The sequence below is a fragment of the Castanea sativa genome, chromosome 5, assembly GCF_040712315.1.
Source record: "Castanea sativa cultivar Marrone di Chiusa Pesio chromosome 5, ASM4071231v1".
Lineage (NCBI taxonomy): Eukaryota > Viridiplantae > Streptophyta > Magnoliopsida > Fagales > Fagaceae > Castanea > Castanea sativa.
In genome coordinates, this window is record NC_134017.1 from 63,930,656 (window position 1) to 63,946,644 (window position 15,989).

Consider the following 15,989-nt stretch of genomic DNA (forward strand, 5'->3'; position numbering starts at 1 on the left):
AAATAACATTACACACATTTTTACCAACATATATATTAAAAATACTCAAACAACATAACTAAAACTCCTCCCCCAAACATCCATTGCTAATTAAAACAGAGACCATTTCAAACTTTAACCAATTAAATGGCTAGTAAATGCTAAAGGCCATAGCAATATAGCATATGGCCCAAAGCTTTATTTCTTAGATTTAGAACTCAAAGTGATCCCAAGATAATAAGAGCTATGGCTAGACTATGGGCCTATGGCTGAGCTTGAGAGAACAAATAGGGTTAGACTTTAGAGGCAGAGAGAGCTAGGTTTGAGAGAAAAAGAGAGTGGGGTTACGGTCTAGAGATGAGAATTGTTAGGAATTGTGATCTTGAGGTGGCAAATACACTGACGGTTAAGGTGGCAGATGAGAGAGGGGTACTGAATGATTGCACAATTTTTTTTTTTTTTTTATGTTAATTTATTTGTAGAATAGAATTGATTGTATGCCATAGTCTCTAAACTATTATTTGGAAAAATCTAATGTGGCAAATCACTATTGTGGTAAAGATCTAGATTGAATTTATTCTCAACTTATTATTCAGACTATAAAATAGTTAGGTTATGTTTGGTAATAGTTTTTGTTTTCTATATTTAAAAACTTGTTTTTATAAATATAAAAAAAAAAAAAAAAATTCTTGTATTTTTGAAATAAAAAATATGTTAGATTAGTTGAAATTAAAAAGATAGTTTTTTGAAAAAAAAAATAGAAAATACTATAAAATATGTTGTCACTAGAATTTGAACTCTAATGCTAACTTATTAATGAGATAGATTTATCAAATTGAATGCGTATTTTTATTGACTTTTGAAAATTAGCAATTAAAAATAGTTTTTTGCATATTTTTAGTTTCTTTTACAAATTGAGTTTTGAGAACAGTTTTTGTTTTCTATCCATTTTGAATTGCTAAACAAGTTTTTAAGTCTCAAAAATAACAAATTATAAAAATTTTAGAAACAGAAAATAAGAGGAAAAAACAGTTACCAACCATACCCAATTCTCAAGATCTTCCATGAATTTCATTGTCTAAAATACTATCAGCGAAATAAACATAACTATCTATGCCAAATTCTCAGATACAAAAACCTAGGCCAACAGTGCTCAGTACAGCCAGTTTTTAGAGATGCCCATAGTCCATAGGTACATACTTCAAACCTCAAGACCCTTAATATTTATATGGGATGCCAAGGTCGGCATAGCCCCCTTGATTTCTGTTCTTGCCAATGTCTTATTAACATATCTAAGTACATATTAGAAAATTGCATAGGGCAGACTAAACTACATCAAAGGTACATATATATAGCAGCATTAGTCACATAACAGAGCAAGCATTAGGATTCTCGTCACTGAAAATCTGAGGAGGATATGCATACGAATACTCCAAGTACTTGGATGGCCAATATTCACTCTTCTTGATATCACTCTTCTTGTCATCGTCCCCCTTGCCTTCTTCACCATCTTTCTTTTCTTCTTCTTTCTCTTCCTTCTTCTCTTCTTCTTTCTTTTCATCTTCCTTCTTTTCTTCATCTTTCACTATTGAAGCCTGCTTCTTGGTTCTCTTGTACACATAATCAACCAGCATTGTTGGTTCCACCACACCCTTTACTATTACCTGATCATTAGCTAGGTCTGTTGACACTGATTCAACGCCTGCAGTACAATCCAACTTCTCAAAGTGCATCCAATAGTGACTTCAATACAGTTGCTACCGTATATAGTGTGTTCAACTTTTTTTCTTTCTTGTTTTTTTTTAGTGCTCTATGGCTACTACAATGGTTAATATTGAACTACTGGGAATATACATGAATGATGATTATAAATCAACAAATTATATTCAAGCCGTTCGACACTACTTTCGCTGTTATGGTCAATCATTACTAAGACCTAAGGGAATCCTCGTAAGTTTCTTTTCATCTGCTACATTATTAATCTTTATGCTTAATTAGCATAGCATCATCTTTTATTAGTGTTTGTACCAATATGGATTTTATTTTATATTCTTACATTTCCGGAGTCTTACTTGTTAGAAAGCAATAAGAGCATTGACATCAAACTGATGAAAGCTCTCAAAATGCTAAAAAGTTATTTTTTAGCAACACGAACAATAAAATGCATTTGCATCAATGGTGATCAAGAAAAAGTTGACCCATGTAATCGGGTGAAGGTTAAAATTGTTGGAGTTAATCTTGGAAGTTTTGTTGTTAAAATGAGATAATTATGCTCAAGCAAAAGTTGGCCTATGTAATCTACCATTTATTTCTACATGGCATCTAAGTTTAGGCAAATTAATTACTTGAGTGACTGTGGTTATCCACCCATTCAGATTTTCTTTTTTTGAGAAAACATCCTTTCAGATTTGATTGGCTCTAAAAGTCCTAACCTAATAACAAAAAGGAATATTAAATCTACTACCAATATAGTTACAAAAATTTTAAAAATTACATGACAATAAATGTGATTAGTATTATCTCAACCGTATAATTAATAAATGAAAAATGCTAAAATTAGTTATTACCAATTTATAAGAACAATTTACAGATAGTAATGAATGTAATTAATATCACGTCAATAACATAATAAATATCTTAATTACTTATATATATATATATAATTGATGACATGAAAGTTGAAACATTAGTCTGTAAGTTTTATATAATGAAATTTGTAATGTCATTGATTACTTTTTCTTTTTCTTGTTGTGCTTAAAATTTTCACATAAAGTTGTAAAATTTGTATGATTTTGTATAATCCATTTCATGTATAATTTATACATATATATATATATATATATATATATATACACACACACCTGTGTGGAGTTTGGACTTTGGAGTTTGGATTGGGTTGATATAGATGGATACAAGAAGATAACCGAAAGGAATCGAATAAATTTTATCCAAATTAAAGTAAAAAAAGTGATTGACAATTGACATGCAATATGAATAGATTTGATTGCATGCATTACTATTACAGAAAAGAATCTTCTTCGGGGGAGAAATATTATCTTTTGATAAGAGAAGGAGCAATTAGTAAGTGACGCAGTGCGTTTCACTCGAACAACATCATTGTATAATCAACTTCTTTTTTTCATATACATTATTATTTAGTCCACTAAACAAACAAAACTAGCCAGGCTAATCCTTATATGATGTTAGTCTTGAAACTGATAGATAATAATCATCATCAAGGAATTTCCCGATTTAGAGTATTCGCGTCGACTTTTCAAAAAAAAAAAAAAAAATTCTATATTTTGAAGTAAAAATTTACTTTTATCTATTTTAGCTAATTGCATTAAAAAACACTCATAACTGATTCTCTATTCTATTTTCTATTTTATTAATTTAAATATGATTTTTTTTCTCACTTTTCAAAATACAAAATGCTTTTTTTTTAAATATATATCTATTATTGAGACACTAAATAAAAAATAAAAAAAAACGTGTTTAAAGAAGCAAAATAGTAAAATGTTATTTTAGAGGATATAAAGGGGAGCCAATGTGAAGGTGTTTTTTTGGGATTCACCCCCTGAATTAATCTCTTATTGTATTTAGGGAGATTAATGTAAATGCTCTTAAACACTTTTTTTTTGTTTTGATACAGCTCTTAAACACTTTTGAAACAGAGAAAGGGGGTGAGCCCCTAGCTTTTTAATTAATCCTCCTCCACCCTTACGTACTTTAAAAAAAAAAAGAAAAAGTTTTACGTAAATTTTATCTAATGGCCCACGGTTATTTTAATTTTTTTAATAGCATATTTTCTTTTTTCTCATGTAAATGATTAGTTGATTACATCATTTTCTTGCGGGTTGTTACTTTTATAAGATAGGTAACTTGCTCTTTTTTAATTCATCCAAATTTGAGGTTTACATGTTTACCTACCAAAAAATCATATGTTCATCTGTGGATTTTTTATTTTTTGAAGTTGACACTTCTATCTATATTGGTGTTCTAAATATGTAATATTAGTAAAAAATATGAGTGAGATGTTTGAAACTCTTGGTCTAAAATGGTTTTTCAACAAAATCACAGATTAAGCTTGAAACTAATAAAAAAAATATTAAAAAGTCATAAAAGTAACCAAAAGAATGACCTACCAAAACTCGTTAGGAACCAAGGGGCATCCAATTTTCTTTTTTGTTGTTGTTTGCTAGCGTTCTTAAATAATTGCATAAATTAAAAGAAAAGGAGAGTATGTAAATATTGGTGTAGTTCTAAATTGCTGGGAACTGTTTGTTAGTGGATAACTTTTTTTTACTTGTTTAATAAATAAGTTTTAGTTGAATATAACCGCTTGATAGTGGGTTTGGATAAGGATTCTTCTTTGAATTGAAATTGAAACATGGGATGTTTAGATTTCTGGATGAAGGATTTTTTAAATTAGCAATTTTACGCATCTAATCCAATAATTTAAACTTTTCAAATAAGTAAATTTGGGAGTATTTTGGAACATGAAAAACTTAGTCCACGATTTGGAAGCTAGATTAAAAAATAGAAATCACTTAAATAAAAATATAGATAAAGATGTAGGTACTAGTAAAATGACTGAATCATTATTATTTTTCTCTTATTACTATTAGATAATTAAACCAAAACATATTCGAGACATATATTCTTAATAATAGATGGTAAATCTCTGAAACTTTACTTTTCAAAAAGCAAACCTTTTTTTATTTGAAGAATTAGAGAAATGGACACTATGTTTTTATTATTATATTTTAGAAGAAATGAAAATTAAAAATATGCGGTCCAAAGTTAGAGATTCTTATTACATTTGTTATCTATGAAAAACAAGGTCTTCAATTTATATATATATATATTTTCCTTATATTGCATGTATAGGTTTAGTTAGACATGTAAAGTGAATTTTTTGTTTAAATTATTTAACATTGATTATTACTCTAGAAACTCCAAATCTCAGTTTTCAAATATTTACTTTTGTCATGGCCTCCTATCATTATAAATTGAAGGCCTACAAATTACCTTGGCCACCTAAACTACAAAAAGGAACTAAAAACTGCAAATGGCCTTAGGCCCAATGGATCAATCACCTTTTTAATTTTAATAAACCAGTCCCATTAAAAATATAAAAAAAAAAAAAAAAAAAAAAAAAAAAAAAAAAAAACCTTTAGGTGCGATGATCAATTCACAAGTATAAATGCTTATGGGGTGTGGGGAGCAAGGGCCGGAGTTTAATCTCTAGAAGAGAACTTCACACACATATATTTAGATTAGATTAGAGTAGAATTTCTATTTTGTATAAAATATATATATCTATATCTAAGATATATTTCTACTCTAACATAATTTAAGTGTATACGTGTGAAATTTTTTCTTGAAAACTTGAACTTGGATCTTTAGCAAAAAATCACATAAGAACTTATACTTGTAAACTAATCATTGTGCGTCATCACGCCAACGGTTCACAGTATTAGATCAGTCCCATTTTAAAGGCAAGGGATATTATTCTTCACATTTTTACCATTAAAGGCTCGTTTGGTACATGTGGTTAAAAACTAAAAATTGTTGTTTGAAAATATTTGTAAAAATACGTGTGGGTGAAAAATTGTATGAAAATACGCGTAATGTATTTAAAAACTGAAAATGATTGTTTAAAAACACAAACCAAATACCTCTTAACCTGTTCACTTAATTTTGTATTTGAGAAACCAGATAGGAAAAGGGTGGTGGCTTTCCCTTTTTAATGGAATCAAAAGGCAATTTTTGTGAGCATTCATACTCTGATTTGGAAATAATCTTTATATTTCCTAATTGATTTAAGTTCAGACAATTAGACGGTGACATCATGATTTAGTAATTTTTAGATAAAAAATTTTACTAACGTGTGCTCTAAAATACAATAGTATACTATTTTTAGAAAAAATTTTATTAAAAATTAAAAAAATTTGACAATTTTGTTAACCCCTGATAAAATTTTTTTAAAAACAAACAATTTTTTTAATTTTTAATAAAATTTTTTTAAAAACAAATTTGTTAGGATATATTAACCGGACCTTAGATAAACAAGGAAGGATAATGATTAATGACAAATGTACCGTACCTTTTATCTTTCTGATTCGCTTCTGTAAAACTTGAGCGCATGCGTCACAATGCATTCGAACTTTTAGTACAACTGTTATTACAGCAGGAGGCTGACAAAGGAGATTCAATCATTTGGTCAAATACAATTCATTCTAATCTATTAGCCTATTTATTATTTTTTTTTCTATAAATCTTTTCGCATTGTAGTGAGAGTAATAAACTTACGTAAAAGTGATGTTAATTACTGCTTGTCATTTTAATAATTACAAAATATAATATTAGTATATTACTAAGAGTCTAAGATTATTTAAGGGTTCTGTTAAGAGGGTGCCTTTAGAGTGTTTATTAATAAATCTTTTTAAGAAAGTTTGAATACTTGGTAAATATAAAAAGCAACAAAATAAAATTAGTTATTTTTTATTAAAAAATTCTTAAAAATAGTTCTTAATCCAATGTTATTAGGAGTTAAAGCATTTGTTAAATTTTCCCATTACTTAATTAAAAAACCCTAATAAGTACATTAATAAAAAAAGTGTGGGCAGTAGATGTTCAATGTCTTAACAATGATAAGGGGTTTGTCTAATGATTCATAAGCCTCATTTAATTCCTCATATTTATGGGTATGATCAAGTCGGATAACTTTTGATCATCTGAAGAGCCGTCTTGTATTTAAACAATGTATGAGAGAAGTAAATATTTATTTTAAAAATAGTAAAAAGCGTCAACTAATTAAATTACAATACTCTTAACTAATTAAATTATTTTACGAATGCTAAATAAGCTTGTCATGCAAGTATATAGTACTTTATTTCTTTGATTTTTGGGGAAGCATTGTAATGAGCAATTAATGATGGGTCCAATTCAGCAAAAAAAATTAATGTTTGGCCCAACTACTCTTGTTTGAATTACGTTTCGTACTGTGGGGATGGGCACTGGGCGGCAAGTAAACTGAAGATCCCAAAATAGGGTTAGGAGGTAACTTTCAAAGGACAAGAGTACGACAATTATAAGCTTTGCCTACAAGAGATGCTCGACCGGCCTATTCAGAGAACTCATATTTTTCTTATTTTAAATACATTTAACACCGGCAAAAAGGACTAATCTATTAACACAAAAGCCAAAAGGTTTGGGTAATGTATGCTCTAAAGAATAGGAAATAACATGTACTCCAAAGATTACATAAAAATTACTCGTAAATTAGGCACGAGGGGAAGGGGGGTGAAAAACCCGTGATGGTTGCAGTCCAGTACATTCAGCTTTTGGTATTTGAGGGATGTGGTTTTAGCCTATCTAGCCCGTGACAGTCTCATTGGCTCTCTCATTGTAAAATGTGCCTAGCCACTTGAGTGGGGTCAATGTTTTGGGGCCTTGGGAGAGCGAAAAAGTAGAAGTGGGGTTAACCTTTGCTGCCCATTTTGTTTTGTTACTTTCATGTGTCAGCATGAAAACAGTGGCTACAACCATGCAAGTGGGGTTGTGGGTCGTAAGTCGATAAGTAACTTTAAATGCCTTCATTTCATTATTACCTCAATTTTTGTGACTGTTAGACTGGACTGGTGAGTACAAAGAAATGTAGATGCCAAGGTCAAGTAGTGCAGAGGAGAGAAATTTGAAATTAATGGAAACAAGGGAGTGGGAAGGAGTGATGATGCCAATGCGAACCTTCTGGATCATTTGAAAATGCAAGAGGAGAGGGAATGAGATTTTAACGCGCTATAAACTCAATTAAAAAATTATGATAATTTTTAAAATAGAGAGCCGTTTAGTATAGGAGTTTAAATAAATATTTTTAATTTTTAAATAATATTACACGTGTTTTTATAAATTTTTTTATTTACACGTATTTTAAAAAAATATAAACTACGTTATTAAAACAACGTTACCAAACAACCCTAAAATGAGACAAATTATACCGCATAAAACACGTTTTCATTCTCATGAGCAACATAGAACAATTTCTTTCTTTTTAACAAACACACAAAGAAGAAAGAGAAAAAAAAAAATTTCGTTTAAAGTTTAAATAGATTTGTGAAACTTATTTTGGTATTCACATTAAAAATCATTTAGTTAGGACCATAGTAATAAAATTAGATCCTTGTACCGTCCTTTCTTTCTCTTTTTACTTTTTACCACCCTTTCTCCTTTTCTCTCTATCATTTGCATTTTTTTATTTCTACCGACAAACAGTCTTATATGATAATTCATAAATTTACGATACCTTATGTGGGTTTGGATTATAATGAAAAATGAAAATTATTTCATTATTTAGTTTATTTTTACTATTATTTATGAGTTTTATTGTATTTTTTGACACTATTAATGAGTCTCATTGTATTATTTTAATTAAATTTTACTTTTATCTACAATATTTTTAATAATAATTTTTCAATTTCAACAAAATAAACAACATTCTTCATGCTTATGATTCTTTTCTATCAAAATATTATTAATTTTTTGAGATGATGTTAAATTGAAGGGTCTTATCAAAGTCCATGAATGATTATTCATTGATTGAGCTGTCGAATCCAAAAAACTGGATGCCATCATATTATTATTATTAGAAGTAGTAGTAGCCTTTTTAAACTTTTTTTTTTATATCTATTTTATTTTAAGTTAGAATTCAATCTTCTATTCATTGACAATAATAGACTTTATCACCATACGTGTACTTTATACTTAGTACTATATATGGTACACACTTATTTTTATTTTATATATATATATATATATATATATATATATATATATACATATGTGTGCGCGCCCGTAAAGTTGTAAACACTTATTTTTTATTATATGTACCCTATCTAACTTCTTTTTTTGGCTGAGAATGTACCCTATCTAACTAATCTTAAATTCTTCTCAAAAAAAAACTAATCTTAACTATTGGCATGATTGAAAAAAATAAAATAAAATAAATAGAGTTAATTTATAAACTGTGTCCATCTAAGAATTTACCTCTTCTTTCTTCTCTTCCTTCTGTTCCTTGTTTTCTTCTTTGTTCTCCTCGGGGGGTTTTGGCAAAGGTGAAATTATCTCCACCTTCCTTCCACTTTTCCTTTGTAGCCTTTCGCATACCTTTATTGGGTCTGCTGCTTTACCTTTCACCACCACTTTGCTGGTCTTGCTATCTGTGGTCACCTCCTCCACTCCTGTAACAAAAGTTTCATAAACAATAACATTGTTAACTTTTGCGGTACTCTTTTTCCATGGTAGGTAAAAATAGAAAAAAAAAAAAAAGGTGCACATAAATTATGCTCTCTCTAATTAAAAAACGTGTTAAACATTTCTAAAATTATGATATATTTTCCAATCTCAGTTAAATACAAATTCTTGTTGGCCAATGAACAATGTTATATATGCCCTCTAAAAGGTTTTATAAAGTAATGATTAAGAGTTTGGAGCAAAAACAAAAGTGTAATAATGATTAAGAATATGCTTAATGGATCTCATGTTACACTTACTGTTATTTACTTAAAAAACCAAAAAAGATAAAAGTAATGGCTAGCTAAAAACAAGGTCTCTCCCTAATCCCTACATGCATTTCCAAATTAGATAGGTGAAAATTTCAAAATGGCTTTAGAGTAAAACGAGTATAAGGAAGTGACCTTCAAATCCTTTCAAGGCTCTTGCCACTTTCCTAGCGCAGGCTTCACAATGCATATCAACCTTGAGTACAATCTCTGGTGGTTCTTCTTCTTTCTTTTCTTCCTTCTTCTCTTCTTCCTTCTTTTCTTCTTTGCTTTCCTCTTTCTTTCCCTCTTCTTTGTTCTCCTTTAGAACCATAAAGAAAATATCATGAATATTTACAAATATCAGAAGCTTGAGCTTTGAAATATCTCTCCCATAACATATATAAAATTATAAAAACAAAATACATGGAACCAAGCTACAAATTTAAATCATTTTGACAGTGAAGAAGATCAAACAAAGAATATAAGTAGTCCTTGTTCAAACAAACAATGATAGAAAGAAAGAAAAAAATGTACACACAAAAACATATAAAAACAATTTCTGTGTGATAATAAAATTAAGAACTTACTTCACCCATATCTGTGAGGCTTTTCAAACTCTGAAAGTTTTCTTCTTTGAGATAGTCTAATGAGAAAGGTAGTATGTTAATGGTAGCACTAGCAATGGAGGCTGTTCAAGCTTCTCTTTCTCTCGCTGTCTCGGTGTCCCTCTCTCTCTTTCTATGTGTGGTGGTGTGTGTGTGTGGGGGAGAAAGAACATTTAAGTAACATGGGGATTCGGCAAACCTGAGGTGGAATTGTTTAATGCAGTCTAGACATTACGTCCTAAGCTGACTCAGCTTCTCGTAAAATTGCCCTTCATTTCCTTTCAAATGACTTTGCATGTCGTACTAGTCCCAGTATTTATTTACATTAAAAGAGTTGGACAACTTGGTCAAATAGTTACTATATACAATGTGGAGTATAGTGTCCTCCAATATATTTTGTCATGTTATTTTTCACTTTTATTCTTTTTCTTTTTTGATAGGAATTCGTCATCTTCTTGATCTGATGTATATCTCATCTAGTATATAATATAGATAAATTAATGTTAAGGAGAAAACTTTCAAGGATTCTTTATGTAATTAGTTGGTTTTGTGTTAGATTCAAGAGAATAGTCAAGGACATTCTAGTTAACATAAAAAATATATATATGCAAAAGACAACTTTTTCCATGATTCATTGAAATGATAATTTAAAAAAAAAAAATATTACTTTTATATAAATATCACTCCATAATTATTAAAACCTAATTAGGCATTAACTTGATCTACAAGTCAGGTTACTAAGTCATTAGTTCATCCCTTGCTGGTTGAGCCACATTGTTAAATAAAAAAATATATAGATATTTAAATAAGTTTGAAAGGAAAAAAAAAATCATACCTAAATTATTAATTAAAATTAAGTAAACTTGCCACCTAAATAATCTAGTATCAAGATTTCACTAATAACAACACTAGAAACATGAAACAAATTGATGTCATAGAATCGCATCCAATTATTTATTAAATAAAACCATATTACATGTCTTCAATATTTTTTGAAAAAAGAAAATCTGAAACTCCGAATCACATTCTATGCACATTGCACGTCTCAGTAGTTGGTCCAATCTCATTGATTATGATATGAGCTAAAAAAAAATAAATTGAAGCTCTATTTTCATTCAAAAATTCCAATGCATGAACCTCATTATAAGATCTTTTATTTTCAATACTCTCATTCATAAATTCATATTATTTACCAGTATCTCTATCATCATTGTCATCATCTTCAACCAACTCTTGAAAGTTTAAGTTATCATCTCATACAATTTTTTTTGAACAATTATCTACATACATTGAACTTCTCTTGTATAAGGCCACAAATGAAATAAAAAGAAAAGTACATGTACTAGGACAAGTAAATTTTGCAATTAATATAACAAACAAAAGATTATCATTTTGGTTTTTTTGATTCATACAAGCTGCTAATTCATGTTGGAGTGTCTCCAATTCCTCTACTGTCAAACTTGGTGGCTCATCCTCTAATACCCAATTAGTTTTCTCACATTTTTAATTAAAAAAAAGTCAAAGTTAATAGGATCGGAATTAATACTTAATAAAGTGGATTTCACTCTATACTCCATATATGATAACTTGTTTCGTATCATTTTTTCTTTTCTTATAAAATAATCAAAGTTTAAAATGAAAAAAATATAACACACATGACATTCTCTGGTTGGTAAAGTAAAAAGTGAAATACTAATATGGAATAGGACTTTTATTCCTTTTATATTGATTTATTATTACCATCACTTTTTTTGTGTACAAATCTAGCAGCTCAGCCTAATTTGGATGAGATTGGGCTAGGGTGGAAGCCTAATACAACTAATTTGTAGAGGTAGATGGTCAAGGTCAACCTTTTAAGCTCTTGTAGCCACGATTTGGTAATTAGAGAAAGAAAATTGGCAAGGATGACAGTTTTAGTAAAGAATTAGAGCAAGACTCAGGTATAGTACTTAGATATTATTCCTTAGGTTTCTTTTTTAAGATTCTGCCATGTGAATTTTTTCTTATAAGAATGAAGTGTATTTTTTGGTTAAGTAGCCACATGACGGAATTTTAAGAGGGGAATCTAAGGAACAGTACCTAAAGTATTGTACCTAAGTTTTTTTCAAAGAATCATAGCAAGGAAAGAGAAATTCTTATTTAAGTTCTCCCTCAGGCTAGTCGAGGAGCATAGTTCTTTAGGAATGCAATTCTCAGTTTTACAATAGTCACTTTCTCTCTCTATTCTCTATTTCTTTTCTCTTTACTTTTTCAGATCCCTCCCATAAGGAGGACTTTCCTTCCTATATATAGTTGTTGGGCATGCATCCCAGGCTTCCACTTGGATGGCCGTCGATCTTCCTTCAAATATTTGTCCCATCACTGCCTTACTAGTGGCAGTAAAGTAGACTACAGGCTGTAGGGGCACTATTTAGGGGTTATTCAGTCATTAATGTGGTAGGTTGAGCTGGTAAAGTGCATTGAATGTAGAGGTAATGGATGCTTTATTTAGAAGCTTCGTCCTACCCTTACTTGCATGTCAATATAATCCTCATCGGCCTTCAAGCTTATGGTCTTGCTCGTTGATCTTTAGTCACCCGAGAAGTATCTGTTCCTCGGATGGGTGGTCCTCGGTTTCCTTGACCTGATTATCCTGATTGGGCTAGGCTTGACTTGGTGAATAGTTTAGCCCGATTGCACCTTGGATGTATCCCACTTGATGATTCCTTCTCCTTGGGCTCCCTCCTCCCACAAGACTTATTAGGCCAAAATAGGAAACTAACTCAGTTTGCCAAAAAATATAATTAGTAGGCACTGTTTTCAAACTATATTTTTTAGTAACATCTCGAGTTTAAAAGACTCGATTTTGGGCTTAAAAATCAAGTCTTTGGGACTCGATTTTAGTGTTCTGATCACGTCTAATGTGTGGTATTTTTTTCACATGGCGTCTACTTGGAAATCGAGTCTCTAAGACTCAATTTATATCCGTAAAATCTTTTCTTATTTTCCTTCTTTTTTCAGTGTTTCATTTTCCTCTGTGCATCTGTTCTCCGTGTCTCTCTCCTCACTACCTCTCCATTTGCTTCTTTCTTCCTCCACGCTGATCTGCACAATCCCAACCGCCACAGACCCATCTCTGCCGACCCACGCTGACCCATCTCTGTCACTCCTCTTTCTTTTACTTTTTCTGTTCAGTGACATCAATCTTCACCATTTCTATCTCCCATTTCTGTCACTCCGTCTTCTCCCTTTCTTCCCTTTTTTTTTTGTGTGTGTGTGGGTCGACTTCGTGGTTTATGGGTGGCTCAACTCGTGGGTCTCGCAATGGGTTTTAGTGGGTTTTTAATTAGAGTTGCGGTGGTTTCTAGCAGGTGTTGATGGTTTTCGGCTGATGTGGCTGGGTTTTTTGACGAGTTCGACCTTGTCCCATGTATCTGTCGCATAATCCTCGCCATCTACGAATCGGACCTCCGAAACCCGCAGTGGGAGCCCTCGGACTGGTACAGGCTCAACCTAGATTGGGTCATCAAGCGCGTCACCTACGAGCAAACCCAAGACTGTGCCGCCGTACCTGATCTACTGCGACTAAGAGCACCGTCGTACTTGATCTATTGAATGATGGGTTTTGGGGTTTTTTTTTTTTTTTTTCTGGATTTTAAGTGGTTGTTGAGGGTGGATTTTGTTGGATTTATGCTGAGTTGTTGGATTAATGCTCGGATTTGTGGGTTGTATTTGATAGTGGTTGGTCTGTGCTTGTAAATGGTGGCTGATCTGTGTTTGTGTTTTGTACGCCAACACTTGCGAATATATTTTACAAATGTTATAAATCGAGTCTTAGAGACTTGATTTTCAGGTGGACATCACGTGGAAAAAGTGCCCACTCAGACTTAATTAGAACATGAAAATCGACAAAATCGAGTCTTCTAGACTCGATTTTTAACCCCAAAATTGAGTCTTTTAGACTCGAAATGTTAGTAAAAAATATAGTTTTGTAACAGTGCCTACTAATTATATTGTTTGGTAAACTGAGTTAATTTCCAATTTTGGCCAGACTTATTATGAATATGAATCTTTTGTATCACTTTTTTTTTTTCAACTTTATGTTCCACTAATTATGGTATATCATGTGGTTAATTATTATTATTATTTTTTACATTTTAAACTTTTGTTACTTTATAAGGAAAATTAAACAAACTCATGAGAAGTTGTAATTAGTAGAATACAAAAAATGGTACACAGGATTTGCATTCACTTATTATATATATATATATATATATATATATATATATATATATATTTAATGAAACACTTATTATATAGTATATCCTCTTTCTGATATTATCCAATCATAAAAATAGTTTAAAGCTGATTTGGAGGAGAATTCTTTTAATGACATTTATTCATTTATTTCTTTTAGAAACCACAACATGACAATTGATAAAACTATCAAGGTGCCTAAATAATATGTGCGGCTGATTATGGGTTCTTCAAATCGATTAACAAGAAAATTTTGTCATCCAATGCCACGTAATGGGTGGGAGATCCGAACATTGGATGTCCTTTTTTTTTTTTTTCTTATGAAATCCTAACATTTTGGATGTCATCATCATCACCTACCATAAAGTCCAAATTGTAGCAAAAATTATGCTACATACTAATAGTAGTTCATCCTATACCTCGTAATTAAACTAAAAACATATTATGGGTCTGTTTGGATACCACTTATTTGCTAAAAATTAAAAACTTATTATTGAAAACACTTGTAACAAAATAATTTTTAAAGATGTCAATAGTGCCGTGAGATCCAAAAATGCATTAAATATGCACATTTTTGCATTTTTAACTAGATCATAAATAGTACCGTAAGACCTAACTAAATACGCAAACACTAAATAATCTGAGCTGAACCGCAATCCAATCGCACACTATATTAATTAAATGAATTGCCTGGTTGTTGAATCATATGGCTTAGCCGCATATATTACGAGGTGATTCAGGTAGTCACCCCAAAAAGGGCTGACAGAAAGTCCAAAAAGATTTTGATAAGGTTAGCTTTTACATGATTTTGATAAGGTTAACTTTTGCATGATTAGTCTTATTGAGACAAGGTGATCTAATCCTGGTTTGGTCGAAATCAAATTGTTCTGTCTAAATGATAACGTGTACTTCTTAAATGTATACATAAAAGTTTATCTTAAACAATTATTTTTCTTTCTGCCAATGATAATAAAAAAATATAAAAATAATTATGAGTGAGATATAAGTATATAACCTTTGCTCAAAAAAAAAAAAAGTATATGACCAATATGGAATTATGGAAATATGTACCAAATCAAAATAATGGTCACCTGAAAATTTAACATCAACATTTGTAATATTTTATTTTTCATCCCAATTGAATTTTTTATTTAGAAATGTTACATTAACAACATTTTCAAAACAGTTTTATAACAAATTATATATAGTAAGTTATTATTGATTATAATTTGAATTTACAACTTAAATTATTTTTTTACTTACCCATAACAATTAATAATAGCTTACTACTTAAAATTTGTTGTGGGCATATTATATTATATACATGAGTATTGAACTTTTGATTATGAGTATGACTAATGTTTTCAAGCATAGTGTAAAATGTAACCAAATGCTTTTTCATATGTAGACAAAAAATTGTGAGTGTATTCCCTTAACTCATCCCATTCTCCTGCATATATGTGTGTGTGTGTTTCACCAAAAAAAAAAAAAAAGGCTTTTTCGTATGTAGACAAAAAATTGTTCATGGCTGAAGATTAATACCATTTTTTTTTTTTTATGTATGTATGGAATATAACCGTTATTAAAGGTGTGGGGGGAAAACAAGGAAAAAAAAGAAAAAAGA

At 30.4% G+C, this 15,989-nt stretch overlaps 1 protein-coding gene across 2 annotated transcripts; it reads right to left on the reverse strand.

Moving 5' to 3' along the window:
- Positions 1-1,028: 1,028 nt before the first annotated feature.
- On the reverse strand, positions 1,029-10,419 carry LOC142635696 (heavy metal-associated isoprenylated plant protein 7-like). Of its 2 annotated transcripts, XM_075809817.1 has the most exons (5): positions 10,112-10,419; positions 9,678-9,843; positions 9,028-9,221; positions 6,089-6,179; positions 1,029-1,681 (listed from the first exon to the last, which is right to left on the reverse strand). In XM_075809817.1, the coding sequence occupies exons 1-5, from the start codon at positions 10,118-10,120 to the stop codon at positions 1,344-1,346; spliced, it is 798 nt and encodes a 265-aa protein (XP_075665932.1). In that variant the 5' UTR covers positions 10,121-10,419; the 3' UTR covers positions 1,029-1,343. The 2 variants fall into 2 exon arrangements, with proteins under 2 accessions (XP_075665932.1, XP_075665931.1); XM_075809816.1 differs by lacking the exon at positions 10,112-10,419 and having other exon boundaries at positions 9,678-9,855.
- Positions 10,420-15,989: the final 5,570 nt, after the last annotated feature.

Coding starts and splice junctions, on each gene's coding strand:
- LOC142635696 (XM_075809816.1), bottom strand. CDS start 9,855: ATGGTTCTAAAGGAGAACAAAGAAGAGGGAAAGAAAGAGGAAAGCAAA. Junction 6,180..9,027: donor AGGAAGAGAAGAAAGAAGAG/GTAAATTCTTAG, acceptor CTCCTTTGTCAG/CCTCCTGCTGTAATAACAGT. Junction 1,682..6,088: donor GCGAATCAGAAAGATAAAAG/GTACGGTACATT, acceptor ATTGTACTGCAG/GCGTTGAATCAGTGTCAACA.